The following is a 21,079-nucleotide window of genomic DNA, read 5'->3' as shown; positions in this document are numbered from 1 at the left end:
ACTGTTATTGCGGAGCATGACCAGATCATTGTTTATGTTCCCACAATCATAACCTAGGGGATGAGATTTCTCCTTCCTTCCTTGTGCACCCAAAACAAAAGCAAACCCCCCCATGTTTTCACCTGTTCATTACTTTACACTTTCTTTTACTCAGACCAGGTCTACACTAGAAAGAGTTTGCTACTATAGCTATACTGGCAAACCCTCCTAGTGTAGATGCAGCTTATACCATCAAAAATGTGATTTTGCCAATATAACTTTTACAGATTCAGTAAGGTATACTGGCAAAAGCACTTTATGTTGGTATAACTACACCTAGAATCATAGGGATAGAAGGGACTGCAAGAGTCATCTAGTCTAACTCCTTGCCAAAATGCAGGATTTATTGTGTCTACACCATCCAAGACATCCTTTTGAAAACCTCCAGTGAAGCAGCTTCCACAACCTCCTGAGGCAGTCTGTTCCATTGTCTTACTGTTCTTACACTTAGGAAGTTTTTCCTGAGATTTTATCTAAATCTGCTATGCTGTAGTTTGAACCCATTGCCTCTTGTCCTGCCCTCTGTGGCAAAAGAGAACAACTTTTCTCCATCTTTTTTATGGCAGCCTTTCAAGTATCTGAAGACTACTATCATATCCCCCTTAATCTCCTCTTTTCCAAACTAGCCTTCAGCCTTTACTCATATGCCTTGCATTTCATCCCTTTAATCATCTTTATCGCTGGCCTCTGGATCCTTTCCAGTTTCTCTACATCCTTTCTATACACTGGTGACCAACATTGGACACCGTACTCCAGCTGAGGCCTAACCAGTGCCAAGTAGAGTGGTACAGTACTATCACCTGCCATGACTTGCATGCTATGCATCTATTAATGCAACCTAAAATTGCATTTGCTTGTTTTGCAACAGTATTACATTGCTGACTCATGTTGAGGTTGTGATCCATCACAACTCCCAGATCCTTCTCAACATTGCTGCTGCCAAGCCAGTTTTCCCCCATTCTGTATTTGTGTATTTGGTTTTTTGTCCCTAAGCGTAGCACTTTACATTTGTCTTTGTTGAATTTCATTTTGTTGTCTATAGCCCAGTTCTCCAATTTATCAAGATCCCTCTGAATTTTAGCTCTATCGTCTAAAGTATTGGCAAATCACCCCCCAGTTTTGTGTCATCTGCAAACTTGATCAGCATGCTCTCTGTACCTACATCCAGATAACCAATAAAGGTGTTAAACAACACCAGGCCCCAAAATAGATCCCTGTGGAACCCCACTTGAGACCTCTCTCCAATCTGACGTCATTCCATTAATAGTTACTCTTTGTTTGTGGTTGTTTAACCAATTATGTATCCACTTAATGGTACTTCTGTCAAGCCCACATTTCTCCACTTACACTAGGGATTTTCCCAGTATAGAAATGTTGCCCCATCTCCCCAAATCACTTCCTTACCAGACATTGCTATACTTGCAAAAGTCTTGAGTGTAGACCTGGCCTTAGTAGGTTTACGCAGATTCACGTTCATTTAGACTATCACAAAAGTTCATTATACCTTTGAATTCTTCACATTACCCTCTTTTTACACAAAGCAACACACTGCAGTTCTAATACTGATCTTGGCAAAAGCAATAATTCAATTGTAAAAACGTAGGCACAGTGAGTCTAACACACTGTTATTCCCACATAGCCGATTTAAGAAACAGAACAGGATAACTAGATTAATTTCTCTTAAAACAACAATTCCTGTATGAATTCTACACAGATTTAAGGTTTCAAACTATAAAAGCTAATGTTAGGGGGCCAATTTATATAACAAAACAGAATTTGGCCATGTGTTTTTGGAATACATTATAGGTAGTAATGAAAAACACATTTATTCTCATAAATGAGGGACAAGGAGTACAAAACTCACCTACGATTCTGACTATTGCTCTTGTACATACATTAACTTTTTCTGTTTGTGAAATATCTCATTAGTTACTATCTAGAATTCATAACAAGATATCATCAAAACACAGTAAAAGACTAGATTCAGCAAGATGACTGCTCAATTGTGGTCTCCCTCATAGATTTGCTATTTTAACACACAAGAATTCAGTTGAAATTTATCATTTGCATAGCATCTAGGAACCCAAATTAAGGATCAGCACCCCATTTTCATAGAATATCAGGGTTGGAAGGGACCTCAGGAGGTCATCTAGTCCAACCCCCCCTGCTCAAAGCAGGACCAATCCCCAGACAGATTTTTGCCCCAGATCCCTAAATGGCCCCCTCAAGGATTGAACTCACAACCCTGGGTTTAGCAGGCCAATGCTCAAACCACTGAGCTATCCCTCCCCCTTTTTTTTGTTAGCCTTGTTTTGTGTAATAAAGGACAGCTGCAAACAAGGAGGGCTCCAACCTCAGTAATAAGTTTACTCAGGTTATGTCTACACTTCAGCTGCACAGTTACAGCATGGCAGCCATGCTGCTGTAGTGCCATAGTTTAAATGCTTCCTACATCAACGGAAGGGGTTTTTCTATCAATGCAGTTAATCCACGTCTCCGAAAGGCAATAGCTAGGTCAACAGAAGTCTTAGGCCATACCTATACTATGGGCACAGGCCCGCCGACAGCAATTCCGGACCCCAGGGCCAGGGCCATCCTGGGGGGAAAGAGGGTGGAGGGCCTGGGGCGGAAGTGACGGATCCATCACTTCTGGGACTGCCTGTCACTTACAGGACAGACTGCACTGGCCAATCGCGCCAGCCCACGGGGCCTCCCAAGCACAGGGCCCGAAGCGGTCGGGCATGCCTAGGAGCCCTGTGGCTTGCTCAGGCAATTTAAAAGGGCCCAGGGGCTCCCGGCTGCCGCTACTGCGACAGCAGCGGTGGCCGGGGGCCCCTAGGCAATTGCCCCCCCGTCGGCAGACATGTATGGGCACTATGCCTCTATAGCATAGATGCTTCCTACATCGACAGAAGGGTTTTTCCATTTATATAGGTAATCCACCTTCCCATGCAGCAGTTTGGTTGAGTGAAGAATTTTTCCATTGACCTAGCCAGGTCTACAATGGGGGGCTTAAGTCGGCTTAACTAAGGCACTCAGGAGTGTGAATTTTTCACACCCCTGAGCAACCCAGTTAGGTTGATCCAAATTTTAAGTGTAGACCAGTGACAGTTCTGTTGATACACGAGACAGAAAAGAATCCACTCTTCCAGACTTCTGTGTGGTCCTGGCTGCAGGGTTTACAGTAGTAAAAAAAAAAACAAAAAACCACAACAACAACAAAAAAACCTTACTTTTTAAATAACTAAGTAAGCAAACAATCTACCTTCCCTCCCAAATATACCTATTGTCTTCACAACAGACTCTTCTGTTCTGCCCATCTGTTCCTAACACTATCTATTCTGGATTCTTAAATAGCATTGCTAGCTTTTACCTATAAATTCTTCTACCCACTATAGGACCTTTCACCCCAGTGAGTATCCAGGATAATGCATATAGATGGTGAATTTAAGAATGAAAATTAACCTGGAGGACTGAGATACTGAAGAGCCTCTGTGTGTTCCAGGGCCTGTAAGAATTCCATCAGTTCCACCACAGTGCAACCCCTTTCACCCAGTAGTCTCAGGAGACTCCAACTTGGGCTTCCTTCTGGCTCCAGTACTTTGAGAGAACATTGTTCCAACTCCAGAGAACTGCAAAAATTAAAATAAAACAAATATGTTATGTGCATTTGTATGCATGCCAAGTGATCAATTAAAAATGGAGAAAGAGAAACCTGATCTCTGTACTATACTCCTACCTAATTTTGCCCCCGATGAGATGGCCTTGTAAGGAAATATTGATAAAACTGAATATATGAAAGTAAATATTAATTTTTTCAGGGGAAATTACTGATAGGAATCTGGTGTTCATTACTACAAATACAAGATCTTCCTAATGTACACTTCTGACTCCCATTAAGCGGTGGATTTACATATATAATCTAGCAGAGATTATTCTACTAATGTGAGGTATGTTCCCAGTTCTATATTATATTGTTTCCTGGAAGTATTTAAAGTATCTTACACATATGCAGCATCTCAGGTCAAAAGGATTTCAAAACACATGACAACTGTATACAAATCATACACCACCACTTTAATTAAGCTGCTTGAAATGAAGGTGAACTGCATGCCACACAAAGGATATTTGCGTGAATGGCAATTCTACCCAATACACTGGGTAGACTCCTACACTTGTAGGCAGGACTTCTCTTTTCACAATCTCTTCTGAAAAACCAAATACCTTTGCAAAAACCTTTCCATTTACAGTATGCCTCCTTCAGAAGCAATAAACAATGAGTCACCAATAGCAGGATTTAAACTGTGGTTCCAGGAAGACACTATTTCAGATATGATGCTTTCATCACTGATGTACTGCTATAGTTTAAGAAAGATTAAATATTAGACACTTGCCTAGTGGGTCTTGCCCACATGCTCAGGATCTAACTGATCACCATATTTGGGTCGGAAGGAATTTTCCCCCAGGTCAAATTGGCGGAGACCATGGGGGGGGAGGGTCTGAGGGTTTGCCTTCCTCTGCAGCATGGGTCACTTGGAGGTTTAAACTAGTGCAAATGGTGAATGCTCTGTAACTTTAAGTTTTTAAACCATGATTTGAGGACTTCAGTCACTCAACCAGAGGTTAGGGGTCTATTTCAGGAGTGGGTAAGGTTCTGTGGCCTGCAATGTGCAGAAGGTCAGACTAGATGATCACGAAGGTCCCTTCTGCCCTTAAACTCGATGAATCTACACTTCATTGCCAATCTGTAATTCCAGATGTAGAGATCCATGCATTAAAACTTCAGTCTTAAGCTTTCAGAGCCACTTCTAATCACAGAAGTGAGTATTATAACCTTTTCTGGATAGTCTCAAAATGTGAAGAATTAGGAGAGGATCAAAGTTTTGGAAATACATGAAGTCATATGTCACCACAAGTAAGGTCTGTTTAGAACCCTTTTATTTAATTACCGTGTATTTGCTACAGAATAATTGATAAGGTTGTGATGGGAAAGGGTTTTTATACTCTTGGGAAAAAAGGACACTAATGTAATGTAAGATTCAATAAACTTCAGCAGCAGAGGAGCGTGGCAGGAAGAATACAAAGCAGACCAATTTGTACCAGTATATTTTTTCCCTTGCAACAGTTTTCATGTTTGTCTTCCTGTTGTCTCTGTAAGAACAGGAGATATACCACTTCAGACTGTAGGGTTACTTATTCTGCAAAGCAGTTACATCATTAAACTTCTTTGCCAAACTGCAAAGGGTGCCAGCCAAGAGAATAATTCATCTACCTTACAGAATAAGAACAGTGGGCATTTTAGCCACAAGCATGAAACCAATAAGACAGTGCATCCCATCACAACAGATCATCACCACATGTTGCATACAGCAAATCTGTTGCTCACGTGGTCCGCTTGCCCCAAGTGGCTTATGTCTCTGTGTCAAGCCTTGCATGGATCCTTAAATTTGTTCCCTGTAGCAGCTGCCCACCCCTGCACTCAGCTAGGAACCTACTGAGAATCTGCACCTGTCACTGCTAAAGCACCCCAAGTGTGCATGCCAAGCACTCCTTGCCTGAGCATTCACCAGAGCATATTGTGGCTTCCTCACTACATGCTCCAAAGTCTCTTCCTTGAGGTGACATTGCCCCAGCAACAGCTCTCCCACTGCTTGTGCCAGGGCCCCCAGCCATACCCTCACCTGACCCTCCTGTGGCTTTCCCACTGCCTGTGCTAGGGCCCCCAGCCACACCCTCACCTGACACCCCAGGGCTTTCCCACTGCTTATGCCAGGGTCCCCAGCCACACTCTCACCTGACCCCCGGGCTCTCCCCTCCCTGTGCCAGGACCCCCAGCCACAGCCTCACCTGACCCCCTTCCCCCATGGCTCTCTCCTCCCTTTGCCAGGCTCCCAGCCACCCCCTCACCTGACCCCCCCAGGGCTCTCCCACTGCCTGTGCCAGGACCCCCAGCCACCTGTTATAGACATACAGCTAAGGGTAGCATAAAATCCCTCTTTACCCTGTAAAGGGTTAATTCCTTTTTTACCTGTAAAGGGTTAAGAAGCAGATAACCTGGTTGACTCCTGACCAAAAGGACCAATAAGGGGAGAAGATGCTTTCAAATCTGTGGGGGAAGGTTTTGGTCTGTCTCTCTCAGAGCCAGCCAGGAAACAGGGCAGGGAAAAATACATCTCCCTAAACTATATATGAACTAAGCATCTAGTCTTGCAGAAATAGTAAGTAATAGCAGAAAAGAAATGCGTTAGATTATCTTTTGTTTTAGCTTGTGAATTTTCCCTCTGCTAAGAGGGAGATTTATCCCTGTTTTTGTAAATTTAAGGTTTTGCCTAGAGGGGAAATCCCCTGTGTTCTTGAGTCTTTTGTTATTCTGTAAAGTACTTACCATCCTGATTTTACAGAGGTGATTCTTTTACCTTTTCTTTAATTAAAATTCTTCTTTTAAGAACCTGATTGATTTTTCATTGTTCTTAAAATCCAAGGGTTTGGGTCTGTGTTCACCTGTACCAATTGGTGAGGATATTATTCTCAAGCCTCCCCACGAAAGGGGGTGTAGGGGCTTGGGGGGATATTTGGGGAAGGTAGGGCTCCAAGTGGCCCTCCCTGACTGTTTGTTTAAATCACTTGGTGGTGGTGGCAGCGATGCTAAGACAAGGAAGCAAATTTGTGCCTTGGGGAAGTTTTAACCTAAGCTGGTAAAAATAAGCTCAGGGGGTCTTTCATGAGGGTCCCCACATCTGTACCCCAGTGTTCAGAGTGGGGAAGGAACCCTGACACACACTCTCACCTGACCCCCGTGGGCGCTCCCCTCCCTGTGCAGAGTCCTGCACTTAGGACGGAAGAATCCCATTCACTGTTACAGACTAGGGACCGAATGGCTAGGAAGCAGTTCTGCAGAAAAGGATCTAGGAGTTACAGTGGACGAGAAGCTGGAAACGAGTCAACAGTGTGCCCTTGTTGCCAAGAAGGCTAATGGCATTTTGGACTACATAAGTAGGGGCATTGCCAGCAGATCAAGGGACGTGATCGTTCCCCTCTATTCGACACTGGTGAGGCCTCATCTGGAGTACTGTGTCCGGTTTGGGGCCCCACACTACAAGGAGGATCTGGAAAAATTGGAAAGAGTCCAGCAGAGGGCAACAAAAATGATTAGGGGGCTGGAGCACATGACTTATGAGAAGAGGCTGAGGGAACTGGGATTGTTGAGTCTGAAGAAGAGAAGAATGAGGGGGATTTGATAGCTGCTTTCAACTACCTAAAAGGGGTTTCCAAAGAGTATGGATCTAAACTGTTCTCAGTGGTACCAGATGACAGAACAAGGAGTAATGGTCTCAAGTGGCAGTGGGGGAGGTCTAGGCTGGATATTAGGGAAAACTTTTTCACTAGGAGGGTGGTGAAGCACTGGAATGGGTTACCTCAGGAGGTGGTGGAATCTCCTTCCTTAGAGGTTTTTAAGGACAGGCTTGACAAAGCCCTGGCTGGGATGATTTACTTGGGGAGTGGTCCTGCTTTGAGCAGGGGGTGGGACTAGATGACCTCCTGAGGTCCCTTCCAACCCTGATATTCTATGATTCTATGACCCCCAGCCACAGCCTCACCTGACCCCCTCCCCTCCCTGTGCCCGGCTCCCCCACGCTGCTCGTTTCACCTGAGCCTGCCCCATGTGCCTCTCCCCCGCCCGGCGCCAGACCCACTGTCCCGACTCGCCCGGGCTCCCCAGCCCCAGGCACCCCACCGCTCCTGCCCCCGGGGCTGCCCTCACCTCAGCTTGACTCTGCCGTGGCTCCCGGCTCGCTGCGCCAAGTCCCTCCAGCCCCTGCCCGGAGCTGCGCGGTCCAGCACGCCACTGAGCCGCCGGAGCAGCGGCTCCCCGAGCCGGTTAATGGGCAGCGACCCCGGCGGGGCCGCGGGCGAGACCGACATAGTGGGGAGCAGAGACCCCTGCGAGTGGCCCCGGGAGCGCTTTGAAACCTTCCCCGCGCCTCAAGCTCCGGGAACGGAGCGGAGGCGGCGCCTACACCCGGAAGGAGCGAGCCGGGGATTCCCGCCCCAGCAACAACCCGCCGGGCGGGCAGGGAGCGGCTGGGTCTCCTCTGTCCCCGCCCGCAGCGACGCCCCCGTTCCCTGGGCCAGCCCCTCTCCTCACTTAAACCTGCCCGGGCTGAGGCTCCTCTTTACTCTATCCGTCCCTTCGGCTCTGTGCCCCAGCCTAACCAGACTCCCACAGACCTTGGCGCCCCCATATCGGTGCCAGCCCTTCCCAATGCTGCCCCTATGAGAGTCTGATCCTACCATGGTTCTTCCTGGTGCCTCTCCCGCCACCCCTTCATCTCACCTCAGCTTGACTGTGCTGTTCCCTCCACTCCCTATGCCAGCCCTGCCTCAGCATTTGCCCTCATCTCCCTTTACCTGCATGACTACCTGGTCTCTGTGCCAGCCCCCCAAACCCCCTTATGTGATCCTCACCCGGCTGTGCCTCCCACATATACTGGGCTAGCTCCCCACAGCCTAACCATGCCATGACTGCCCCACTCTTTCAACCTGTCCTGGCCTGTCCCTTACTAAAGCATCACCCAGCTACAGCTCTCCCACAACCACTCACCTCACTTCAGCCAGACCCTGGAATGGCTCCCCACTCCCTGTACCAGTCCATTTCACCTCAGCCTGAGCCTGCCATGGGGCCTTGCTCAGGGCTCCATATTCCAACCCCTCTCAGTACTACAACAGGCCAGCAAGTTGCTAAATTGTAGTAGCTAATTAGTAGTCAGAGACCCTCCCCCCCCAGATGGAGTATGGATCATTAGACTGATAGTTGGGAAGGCCTGGCATCCCTCAGGTCAAGCTCCAGGGAGAGCTTTGAAACTCCCATACGCTACCAACAGGGAACAGTACCTACATCTGGGTGAAACATACATAAATATGTATTTGTAAGTTTTTTGATTCTAGAAACATTAGGCTGTAATTTCAATCTGTGAATGAAAACTTCAGCTGTTCTAACAAGTTAAAGGGAAGTAATGAAACCATCAAGGTTTTTGTTATGCTCATTAGGAAACAACAAAAGCCTAGAAACAAATGTTGGGGGTGGGAGGCAGGCACAGATGCATCTATGTCCCCATTCCTGCTCTGCTTAGGCTTGCTGCAAATAGAAGCAGCTACTGGCCTTGCCCTTTGTCATGATGAAGTTGACGGTACCTAGACATGGGGCAAGGCTTTGGTATGAAAAACAAAACAGAAAGGGGAGAGTCAACCCGGTCTTTAAAACAGGCAAAATTAGCTTTATATTTCAGACAATAAACCATTTACACTACTTGGGCCTCACTTTTATGACAGGTGACTAGCAGTTAAACATGAGTTTAGCCACACTTTAAGTTGAATTCTGGATGCCAGGGGAGACCCACTGGCAGAGGCTGCGTATCAATATATATCAATGTTATATATGCCATCATGTGCCAACAATGCCCCTCTGCTATGTACATTGGCCAAATTGGACAGTCACTACGTAAAAGGATAAATGGACACAAGTCAGATATCAGGAATGGCAATATACAAAAACCTGTAGGAGAACACTTCAACCTCCCTGGCCACACAATAGCAGATGTAAAGGTAGCCATCTTACAGCAAAAAAACTTCAGGACCAGACTCCAAAGAAAAACTGCTGAGCTTCAGTTCATATGCAAATGTGACACCATCAGATCAGGATTAAACAAAGACTGTGAATGGCTAGCCAACTACAAAAACAGTTTCTCCTCCCTTGGTGTTCACATCTCAACTGCTAGCAGAGGACCTCACCCTCCCTGATTGAACTAACCTCGTTATCTCCAGACTGATTCTTGCCTGCATATTTATACCTGCCTCTGGAAATTTCCATTACATGCGTCTGACGAAGTGGGTATTCACCCATGAAAGCTTATGCTCCAATACATCTGTTAGTCTTAAAGGTGCCACAGGACTCTCTGTTGCTCGTATCAATACAGATTGCCTGTCATTTGTTTCAATCACTTAAAAATAAATTCTCTGTATTTTACCATCTATTTCAATCAATCGCCAAGTGTTCAAACTTGGGTGCCTCAAGTTAGTCACCTAAATAAATAGCCTGATTTTCAAAGATCCCTAGCAGCACCTGAAGCTCCCATTGACTTTAATTGGTATTCAGCACCTATGAAAATCAGGCCACCTATGAGGTGCCTAAATGTGTAGTTAGATCGCTAACTGTAGGCACCCAAATTGGATGATTTTAGCCAACGCCGTGTACTCTGATTCTTATTTGTTCACATTTTGTTTTCCTTGAAACACTACTAACACTGAAAGCAAGATAATTGAATTGTTAAATAGCAATACTTTATTCTTCAATATTACTTTCTATCTCAGGAGTGCAATGTGGTTTATAAGCCACATGGCACCTCTTTTTAAACCAATGTGACATGTTAAACTGAGGCAAAGACATGACAAGTGGCTTGACTTGCTGGTGACATGTAATGATCTACCGGTAAAGTCAGGAATAGAACATAGGAGCCTTCTCAGTTATGTGCTGTAACCAAGAGAGACAGTTGAGTATACCCAGCACCTTTACTCCCCTGAAAAACAAGCCACTTTTACTTAGATGCCTAAATATATGTTTACAGAGATTCTCAAAGGCACAAATGGCAACTAAGTGGCTAACTCCCAATTATTGTCAATGGGAGATAGGGCCCTAATTGCCATTTGTTCCTTTGAAAACCTCCCCTTAGGATGTCTAACTTCAAACGCCAACACTGGGAATTTTTTGCATAAGGTGTCCTCAGTTAAAATTTTTCTTTTTAATTTCCAAGCTAACCCTATCATCTGGATATCCAAATGCCTCCATCTGTGTGTCTTGTACCGTGCCAAGATCATTGCAGACACTTAACCAATAAATAATTAAAACTGACCCTTTAAAACCCCCTTTGTTAACCTCCAGATTTATGTAAGATTGTGGGAATTTTTCCTGCATGTTGTTTTACTGAATATTGGCATTTCTCTCCTACTTGATGGCGTTTGTGTTCTCTTTAGCAATAGCATGTGCAGCAATGACCACTCTGAGAAAGGGTGAGCATTATAATAGAGCACCTTTCATAAACAGGGACAGTGTGCCCATTCCTGTGGCTGGCTGTTATAGGATGTATAATGCTAGCACTTTAGGTTTTTGTTGGTTTCAGTGCTTTATCACTTCCAGCTGTGCCCTTTGTCCCCCCAGTATTCTTCCCCTGCAAAAGAAGCTTAAGTAGAACCTCCAATTTTTAGAGCCCTTTTCCCCTCTTCTAGTAAAGACACCATGAGATGAAATCCTGACCCTATTAAACTTAATGTATCCTGGATTTCATCCATGATTTTAAGGTACATTCATATGCAAATATCTACTTAGGAGGAGGAGGACTTCATTATACATTGTGGTTAATTGCATTCCGTATGATTAATATTTGCAGTAGGTTACTTTCAAAGATTTTATTGTGTTACCCCTTCATCTAAAAGTTATTTTTTCTAAATTGTCTATCTTCCGACAGCATGCTGTAAAATATAGTTAATGAGGAGTGTTGTCAGATGCTACCGGTGTGGTGCTTTGCTTTCTCCTATGTTGATATCACTCGACTGCGTGCGTCTGTTCCCTCTGTGTGCTGCCCTAGCTTTGCGCAAATAGCTGACACAGCAGACCCGAAGAGAACCCCCAATAACCACAGAGTCTAGTAAGATGCAAAGTCACGTCGACTAGGTTTATTGCGACCTTGGACACAATTGCAGTTCCCCGTAGATTACTTAGTCTACCAGGCATACTACGAGAAAGTGCCTCTTGGCAAGGACCCGGCTCAGTGGCGGGACTTTCCACTGCCCCCGTGGCTGGACAAAGACATCATCCCAGGGATACGTTCTTATACACAGGTACAAACAAGTTACACATCACTCCTGACGTATTGAGGTGCAACCCCTCTACGCAGCAAGGTACAACCCCTCTACGTAGTAAGGTGCCGCCTCTCACCTTGTACATGTTGGTTCGATCAAAACAACTCTATCCATCATTTTATCCTTTTGCCCCTGTCATTGGGATGGGTCGGCCTGTTCCATGTTATCTGTGGAATGTTCCAGTATTGGAGTGTTCTGATATCTAGTGTTCAGTACTTTTTAGGTATGTATCTTTTTGCAACATCAGCCCTTTCCTTGCCAGCTTCTGTGAGCAGGGCCTGCCTCTGGCTCACAGCTTAACTTTGCTTTATGTTAGCAAAGTCTTGACCATTTCTTTAGTTCAGGCCTCAGGCCTCATACTGGGCCTCTGATACCAAGGTTTATATCTCAGGGCCTCCTCTTACTACAAGGAGCAGCGTATGAAAGTCTTTACTACCTGACAGCTCCTTGGTGGCCTTGAAGTGAATTTGATATGTCTCAGTCCAGTTTGTGTTGAGCAATGATTGACCTGATCACAAAAACAACTGCCCCAGTTGATGCTAATTGACACCCTTGATGGCAGTTGTAATTCCAGTGAACATTCCCTTTAGACCATGCTTATGGAACAACCATGAGAAAGATTATCAGAGACTCCAGCCTAGGTTTTACACAAAGCTGAGGCATCCTGAGACAGAACTAGCTACATACTTAGCTACCTAACTTACCTAAGTGCCTGATTTAGGCCTTGTTTACACTGCAGATGTTAAAAGCAACAGAGGGTCCTGTGGCACCTTTAAGACTAACAGAAGTATTGGGAGCATAAGCTTTCATGGGTAAGAACCTCACTTCTTCAGATGCAAGACTAACACGGCTACCCCTCTGATACTACAGATGTTGACACTCAAAAATTGCTATAATAGGGTTACCATTCGTCCGGATTCTCCCGGACATGTCGCAGAGCACGGCGCGGGTGATAGGGCGGCCGGCTGGATTGAGCCACTAGCATGGGGCTCTAGCAGCCAGAGCCTCTCCTCCCCTTCCCCCCCTCCTCTCCCCTGCAGCTTCAAATCACTGGCCAGGCGGCCTCCGGCAGCCTCCGGCAGTTCTAGAGCTCCTCCCTTCTCCTCCCCCTCCCCTGCTGCCCAGCGTGCCGCTCCCTGGGGAGAGCCAGGGCACGGCTGTTCTAACCTGCTTTTGCAGGGGGGAGAGAACCGCCCCACAGCAGGGAAAACAGAGAGTTTAGCTCCTGTCTGGAGCCCAGGTGTCCGTTTGCTCGCGGGGCGCTGGTCGTGCCCTCGCTGGAATGGAGCGGGGGCAGGGGGAGGGTGACTGCGTGGTACTTGACCAATGGAAAGGACGCCTGGCAGCAGTAGCCGTGCCCAGCCTGGTGCTGGGCGCTGGGGGGATAGATTTTGGGGAAGATTTAAAAAAACAAAGCCCCAGACAGATGATGGTTAGAGGCCTTGGGGGGTCCCCCCCATTAATGTCTTCTGAAGTCTCCCCACCCCCAGGCCCTCTGAGCCAGTTGTGGCTGTGTCCGATGCCGCCTGGAGTGTGCTGCGGAGCGGCACGGTAAGGGACCCAGGGGGTTGGAGAAGGGGCAGGGGGTTTCTGGAGGGGGCAGTCAAGGGACAGGGAGTAGGGGGGGTTGGATGGGTTGGAGGTTCTGGGGGGTCCTGTCAGGGGGCAGGGGTGTGGAGAGTGGTCGGAGCAGTCAGGGAGCAGGGGGGGTAGGTGGGTTGGGGGTTCTGGGGGGGGGCAGTCAGGGCACAGGGAGTGGTTGGATGGGCATGGGAGTCCCGGAGGTCTGTCTGGGGGCAGGGGTGTGGATAAGGGTCGGGGCAGTCAGGGGACAAGTAGGGGGTAAGGTCCTAGGGGGGCAGTTAGGGTGGGGGGGTCTCAGGAGGGGGCAGTCAGGGGACAAGGAGTGGGGGGGAGGGTTGGGGATTCTGAGGGGGGCAGTCAGGGGGCGGGAAGTGGGAGGGAGTAGATGGGGGCAGGGTGGGGGCGGGGCTAGGGCGGGGCTCCCCCACGTGTCCTCTTTTTTGATTGTTGAAATATGGTAACCCTATGCTATAATAATAATTGGCATGTCATGTTCACGCTCGCTCCCTCTGTTGGCAGAGTGCGTCCACAGTTGGGGCACTATCATCAACCGTGTGAGAAATGCACTGTGGGTACCTATCCCACAGTCCAGCTCGACACCTTCTGCTGCTAGGTGTTGTGGGAAGGTGGAGCGGATTGCAGCGCATCTCAGGACTGGGCTCAATGTGCTATGATGCATTGCTTTCTGTCCCAGCACTCCATGGGCTTCTGGCTTTCTTTCGCTACATTTTTCAACGACCCTTGTTTGCTGTGCACGCCAGCATCTTTGTGAGAAGGGATGGATTTCGCACTGCTCTCCTATGCTCTGATAACTGTCATGAAGACATCACGGATGGCAGTGCAGTTAATCACAAAGTTCCTAACTGAAGAAGACTCCCAGTTGCCTGATATGCTGTGTGACATGGAGAGAAACAACTTTAGATTGCTTTTGGCATTCACGGAACAGTTGCAGGGACCGTCACACTGAATGGTGGGATCATATAGTCATGCACGTCTGGGATGGTGAGCAGTGGCTACAGAACTTTTGGATGCGGAAAGCCACCTTCCTAACTGTGTGTGGCGCTCACCCCAGCACTACGGCGCAAGGACACCAGAATGAGACATACCCTATCAGTAAAGAAGCACATGGCAATTGCTGTGTGGAAGCGGGCAACTCCAGACTGCTACCGGTCAGTTGTGAATCAATTTGGAGTCGTGAAGTCAACCACTGGGGCAATTGTGCAGGGCAATTAATCACATCTTGCTATGAAGGACCGTGACTCTGGGAAATGCGCATGAAATTGTGGATGGCTTTTGAGAAATGGGTTTCCCTAACAATAGAGGGGCAATAGATGGCACACATATTCCAATTTTGGCACCAGACCACCTTGCAACGGAGTACATCAATAGGCAGGTGTACTCCTCTATGGTGTTGCAGGCGCTTATGGATCACCATGGGTGTTTCACTGACATCAACGTGGGCTGGTCTGGGAAGGTGCATGACATAGGCATCTTCAGGAACACTGCCCTGTATAGAAAGCTACAAGCGGGGAGTTTCTTTCCAGACCAGAAGATTACAGTGAGGGATGTTAAAATGCCCACAGTGATCCTGGGAGACCCGGCATACCCCTTATAGCTGTGGTTCATGAAACCTTACATGGAAAACCTGGACAGCAGTAAGGAGCGGTTCTACAACAGGCTGAGTAAATGCCAGATGACAGTGGAATGTGCTTTTGGCAGATTAAAGGCGTGCTGGCGATGCCTTTATGGCATGTTAGACCTCAATGAGGATAATATTACCAGGGTCATAGCCACATGTTGTACATTGAATAATCTTTGTGAAGCTAAGGGTGAAAGGTTTGCTCAGAGGTGGAGTGTTGAGGCAGACCACTTGGCTGCTGATTTTGAGTAACCAGATACCAGGGCTATTAGAGGGTCCCAGAGTGGGGTGGGGGGGCAATTCAAATCAGGGAGGCTTTGAGGCAATGCTTTGAAAATGAGAACTAATAATGTATATCTCTGATTGGTGTTGCAATGTTAAATTACATGTAGTTTTCCTAGGAAACAATGGTGACATTTGGGGCCTTACATTCCAGTAAGCTAATGATTATACTGTGTATGAATTGGTAGTGCCTGCTATCTTAATTTGTAAGAAACAAATAAAGATGAATTACTGTTCAAAAACTTTGCTTTTATTAAACAAGAAACAACACACAAACACACACAAAGGCGCTTGGTGGGAAATGAGGTACCAGGGAAGGGCAGACTTTCAAAGCTGTGTGTAGGTCCAGCTGTCATTTTGAAAGTTGTCCAAGGGGGTGGTCTGAAGGGGAAACGAAGAAGTCCCGGAAAGCAGAAAGGACTGTGCGGGTGGAATTTGGGGGCGGGCATGTAAAAGAGTTCTGAATGTGCTGCAGGGGAGGGCGGGCATGCATCTGCTCAGTCTGTAGCATTATTAAGGACTTCAGCATCTGCGTTTGCTCCTCCATGACTTTAATCATCTTCTCAGTAGTGTCCTTTACAAACTCCTGATTTTCTTTTCCTGCCTTTCTGCTTCCCTCCACTCCTTGAGTTCCCTTTTCTCTGCATTGGAGAAGTGCAGTACCTCCCGGAACATGTCCTCTTTGCTCCATCTAGGGCACTTTCTTATCTGGCAGCAATGCTCAGCCAGTGTGTGGGGGGTGTTCCTGGAGGCTACATCTGCTGAAGCACAAGGAACAATGCACTGAAACATGATTGTTAAATTCACGCATAGCATTGAAACATTTCAGTAAAATATATCTCTGGTAACATAACAATCACTTTCTCATGGACCCTTGGCAAGCACACATCTCGGCCAACACCCAGAGCATTCTGAGTGTTGGATGGGGGGTGGGTGCTCTACATGGGGAAAAGAGCACTCTGCAAGGGTTGCGGTGCAACCGACTAGGGAAAAATTTCTAAAATTCTCCTGCACTGTTACAATGATCCCACAGGCGGATGTCATTGTAACAGATATCTCACTGCTGAGGGTAAGCAAGGAAGCGAGGGTACATCTACTACACGCTTGTGGCTTCCACCCTGGTCCCTATGCTGCTCACATGTGTGCTGCTTTGGTCCCTGCACAAGTGATTGCCGAATGTCGCGGGAAAGTTTCCTACACTGGGGGAGGGAACAAAGCAGCTCTGCCAAGGAATTTTTTGGCAGAGGATTGCCGAGTACTTCCAGGAAACTTTCCTAGAGATCTCTCAGGAGGATTCCCGTGAGATCTCGGTATGCATCAACACCCTGTTCCACCGTAATGATTAGCTCCATGGGCAAATGTCTAGCACACAGAAACACAGTCAGCCTCGTACATTTCTATACCCTGAACCCACTTCTGCACTACACAAACCACAGCCACTTACCAGACGTCTCCTCTCCTGCTTCTTGCTTGGCAGAGAGCAACTGCTGAGACTGGCTAGACACCTCCAGAGTGCTGAACAGTTCCTGGCTGCCTGCCCCACCAGGCAACCCCACCGGGAGCTCCTCATTGTCGTCTAACTCCACCTCTTCATCAATGACTTCGTCCTCTGGGTAAGGTCCTTTTTCCACCACCTCCAGGCCCGCCTAAGTATCCACTGGGCTCTTGGCAGTGGAGCTGGGACAGCCACAGAGGATAGCGTCCAGCTCCTTATAGAACCAGCAGGTCTTAGGTGCAGCACCAGAGCGACGGCTTGTGTCATAACTATAAAGGGAAGAGTAACAGCCCTCCTGTGTACAATACTATAAAATCCCTCCTGGCCAGAGACACCAAAATCCTTTTACCTGTAAAGGGTTAAGAAGCTCAGGTAACCTGGCTGACACCTGACCCAAAGGACCAATAGGGGACAAGATACTTTCAAATCTTGGTGGGGGGAAGGTGTTTGTGCTCTTTGTTTTGGTTGTTGTTCGCTCTTGGGACTGAGAGGTACCAGACATCAATCCATGCTCTCCAAATCTTTCTGAACAAGTCTCTCATATTTCAGACTTTAAGTAAACAGCCAGGCAAGGCGTGTTAGTTTTATCTTTGTTTTCTCAACTTGTAAATGTACCTTTTACTAGGGTGTTTACCTCTGTTTGCTGTAACTTTGAACCTAAGGCTAGAGGGGGTTCCTCTGGGCTCTTTAAGTTTGATTACCCTGTAAAGTTATTTTCCATCCTGATTTTACAGAGATGATTTTTACCTTTTTCTTTAATTAAAAGCCTTCTTTTTAAGAACCTGATTGATTTTTCCTTGTTTTTAGATCCAAGGGGGTTGGATCTTGATCCACCAGGAGTTGGTGGGAGAAAGGAGGGGGGATGGTTAATTTCTCCTTGTTTTAAGATCCAAGGGGTTTGGATCTGTATTCACCGGGAATTGGTGAAGAGTCTCTCAAGGCTACCCAGGGAAGGGAATTAGCACATTGGAAGTGGTGGCAGTGGACCAGATCTAAGCTGGTAGTTAAGCTTAGAAGTTTTCATGGAGGCCCCCACATCTGTACCCTAAAGTTCAGAGTGGGGAAGGAGCCTTGACAGCTTGCCTTCCTCACCTTATGGTATGCCTGCCTTAGCTCCTTTATCTTCACTCTGCACTGCAGCGTTTGCTGATCATAGCCCTTTTCGCACAAGCCTCGAGAGATCTATCTGTAGGTATCAAAATTCCTATGGCTCAAGCACAGCTGAGACTGCACAGCCTCCTCTCTCCATATACTCATCAGATCCAGCAACTCCACACTGGTCCAAGTGGGACAGCGTTTGCTGCAATAACCTGCCATGGTCACCTGGAAAGATGCGATGAGACCTCTCCACGCTGAGGAATTTCAAAAATTCCCAGGCCTTCTAACGGGGAGGGGCGGATGGTTATTTACCTAGCTGCAGGGAAGTGGAGTTCAAACTGCTGACCAGAACGGTCAGATTGGGCATTGTGGGACACCTCCTGGAGGCCAGTTAGAGCAATAAAAATCAAGCATGGTGTCTACACTAGCACTTTGTCGACAACAATTTTGCACAGAAAGTCCCATGTCTCTCGCATTTTGTTGGCGAAATGGCATTTTTGCCAACAAAAATCACATTGCAGTGTGTACACATTCCCTGTTTTGTCGACAAAAGCTGCCTTTTGTTGACAAAACTCTGTAGTGTAGACAAGGCTTTAGAGAGCACTCTGTAGTCAGAGTCACAGCAGTAGTCTCAGCAGAATAGTCAAGAATAAAATGGGCACAGAAACAAGCCTCAACTCTGTGCAGAGCCCAAAGGCAATGTGGAGCCTCATCAAATTCCACTGGGCTCCTCCTAGGGACAGGGTCTGTCTTTGTGGCACTCATCGCAGGATTGGGGCCAGATTCACAAAATAATGTATCAGTTAATCATTTTGTTTGAAGGGTCTGAATTTTTTGTGATTGTTAAAATTCACCAGACCCCCTGTGCTTTCTTCAGCCCACCTGTTATGGGTAAATGGATAGATGTTCAGTTTTATATGAATGTGAACACTTGCAGCAGCTGTTTTGTCCTTTGTAACTTGAAACAGCAAGTCCCTGGAGTTTTCTCAATTTACTAACAACTCCAATTTAATCTACCACAGTTTCTGAGTGAGCTCATTGAAATCAATGCCACCTACATCACATAAAAACCTCTATGGATTCATCACAGACTAGGGACGTTTTTGTGGGTCAGCAAAGCCTCTAAGTATGTGCTTAACTTTTAAGCATCCATACTTAGCAAAGCACTTAAGGACATGCTTAAGAGACTCTAAAAGCAACCCAGTATCTTAGTATGAAAACTTAAGATCAAGTCCTGCTCCCACTGAAGTCCATGGGGAAATTCCTTGCCTTGCCACTACTCTCCTTCCAAAATTACCCTGGGAAGAGGCACCTGCTGCGGTGTGATGAAATAGACTCTCTTAAAAAGACACACTGCATTATGATCAGACCCAGCCAACCAACACTGAAATTTTCAACTACCCGCAGCACTGTGGATCAAACAGATACTCTATTTGTCAAATTTTCTTATACCATAGGATCAAGCCACCAGCCTGGCCCTGTAATAGAACCCCAAGTGTAAGTACATGCATTTACAGTTTCAGACATTAGGTTGTTTACTTGAGGTTGCTAAAATAGAGCATGTGGTCATAAAAAAACCCAGAAAAGTGGAGCATATTTATTCTTTGTGGAATCCATTTGTACAATAGTTTATATTGCTTAAATACAGGAACTGTTGTTTGTTGTTTGCTTGTGCTAATGTTTAATCATTTCTGTTTAGCTTGTTACATTTTGCTAGCACTTTTTATTTTTCCCAATATTTTGGGCCAACTCCCAAAGTCCTGACCCAAGTAAAATTCCCTTTGATTTCAGTGGGACAAAGGAGCTTTCCAAAATGCATAAAAAGACGAGGTTCATGCCCTGAAAAGCTTATTATCTATACTAGATGGGCAGAGATATTCAATACTTCTTTTCTAAGTAAATATTGCATTCTTTGCCTATTGCATTATTCCTACTCACTGCGTGAAAACTCTGAGAAAATAATATGATCATTTTGTTAGCATATATCTATAAAACTAGACTCAAGAAATTACATGTGTTGAGAGTGTCAGATACTGTTACTTGATAAACATTTAAAAATAGATTAAGATAGGATCAGCATTAAGGCCTGCTGCTGTGATTGCTTACTTTACATTAGTCTTCTTTAATTAAAGCATAGACAATAATTTATTCCTGTCATGACTAAGCGATTAATCCTAGTTCTGGTGATTCCTTTGTACTAGGCATTGTGTTGAATATAGACACTGCAGGAAGGGTTTGCTGGGAAATGATTTATATGCCACAAGCATTACTAATTACCATACAGGAATAATTGTCTATTGGGAAGCAAAGTGCTATGCATATATAAAATTAACATGATTATGGAGGAGAACATTTGGTGCAAATGTTAGTGATTTAAAAACAGCTGTCTGGAACACATTTCATTGACTTAATAAAATGTTAGTATAGTGAGTATTAAGCATTCTAAAAATATACTACCTTGGATTTTTAGTTTGATCACAATCCCATTAAGATAATATTGTGATTTATTATTTGTATTACAGTAGTGCCTAGGGACCTCAATTGTAGACCAGGATCCATCGTGCTAGGCAGTGTACACACATAAAACCATAAGAGTGTAAACTCCTAGGGGCAGGAACTATCTAAACTTTTAATTTAACCCATCTAAGATCAGACTTTGCAAACTGCCATATAATCTTTGGTTTAATAAAAGTATTTTTCATGCTGTTTATCTGAATTCAGCATTCAGGACAAAATTTAAGTGCATCCTGTCAGGAGTCTGAGTGCCAGTAGTCTGGCTTAGTGGTTTAGAACCAGACTGAGGGGGGTCAGGAGCTAGAAACCAGGGAGCCAAGCAAAGGGTTGGAGCCAGAGTCAGGAACCAAATAAGACTGGGGCAGGGGCAGGGGCAGGGGCAGGGGCAGGGGGTGGGGGTGGGGGTAGAGGATGACTGCAGTTGCAGGCAGAAGTATCAAGGAGCTAGCAACCCACTGCTGCCGCTAATCTTAAAAGCAGGCCTGCTGGCTCCCTTCAGCCAACCCAGATGAGCT

The 21,079-nt window shown here is 46.1% G+C and overlaps 1 protein-coding gene across 1 annotated transcript in view; it reads right to left on the bottom strand.

The window, feature by feature from the left end:
* Positions 1-7,962, bottom strand: part of MALT1 (MALT1 paracaspase) — a 69,598-nt gene extending 61,636 nt beyond the window's left edge. Inside the window, exons 1-2 of the mRNA XM_065406776.1 lie at positions 7,802-7,962; positions 3,505-3,671 (exon numbers count right to left, since the gene is read on the bottom strand). Coding sequence (XP_065262848.1) covers positions 3,505-3,671; positions 7,802-7,962 — 328 coding nt within the window. The remainder of the gene's footprint in view (positions 1-3,504; positions 3,672-7,801) is intronic.
* Positions 7,963-21,079: the final 13,117 nt, after the last annotated feature.

Source organism: Emys orbicularis, chromosome 6 (assembly GCF_028017835.1).
Source record: "Emys orbicularis isolate rEmyOrb1 chromosome 6, rEmyOrb1.hap1, whole genome shotgun sequence".
Taxonomy (NCBI): Eukaryota; Metazoa; Chordata; order Testudines; family Emydidae; genus Emys; species Emys orbicularis.
The sequence above is the reverse complement of the archived record's forward strand: the minus strand, read 5'-3'. Positions and strand labels throughout refer to the sequence as shown.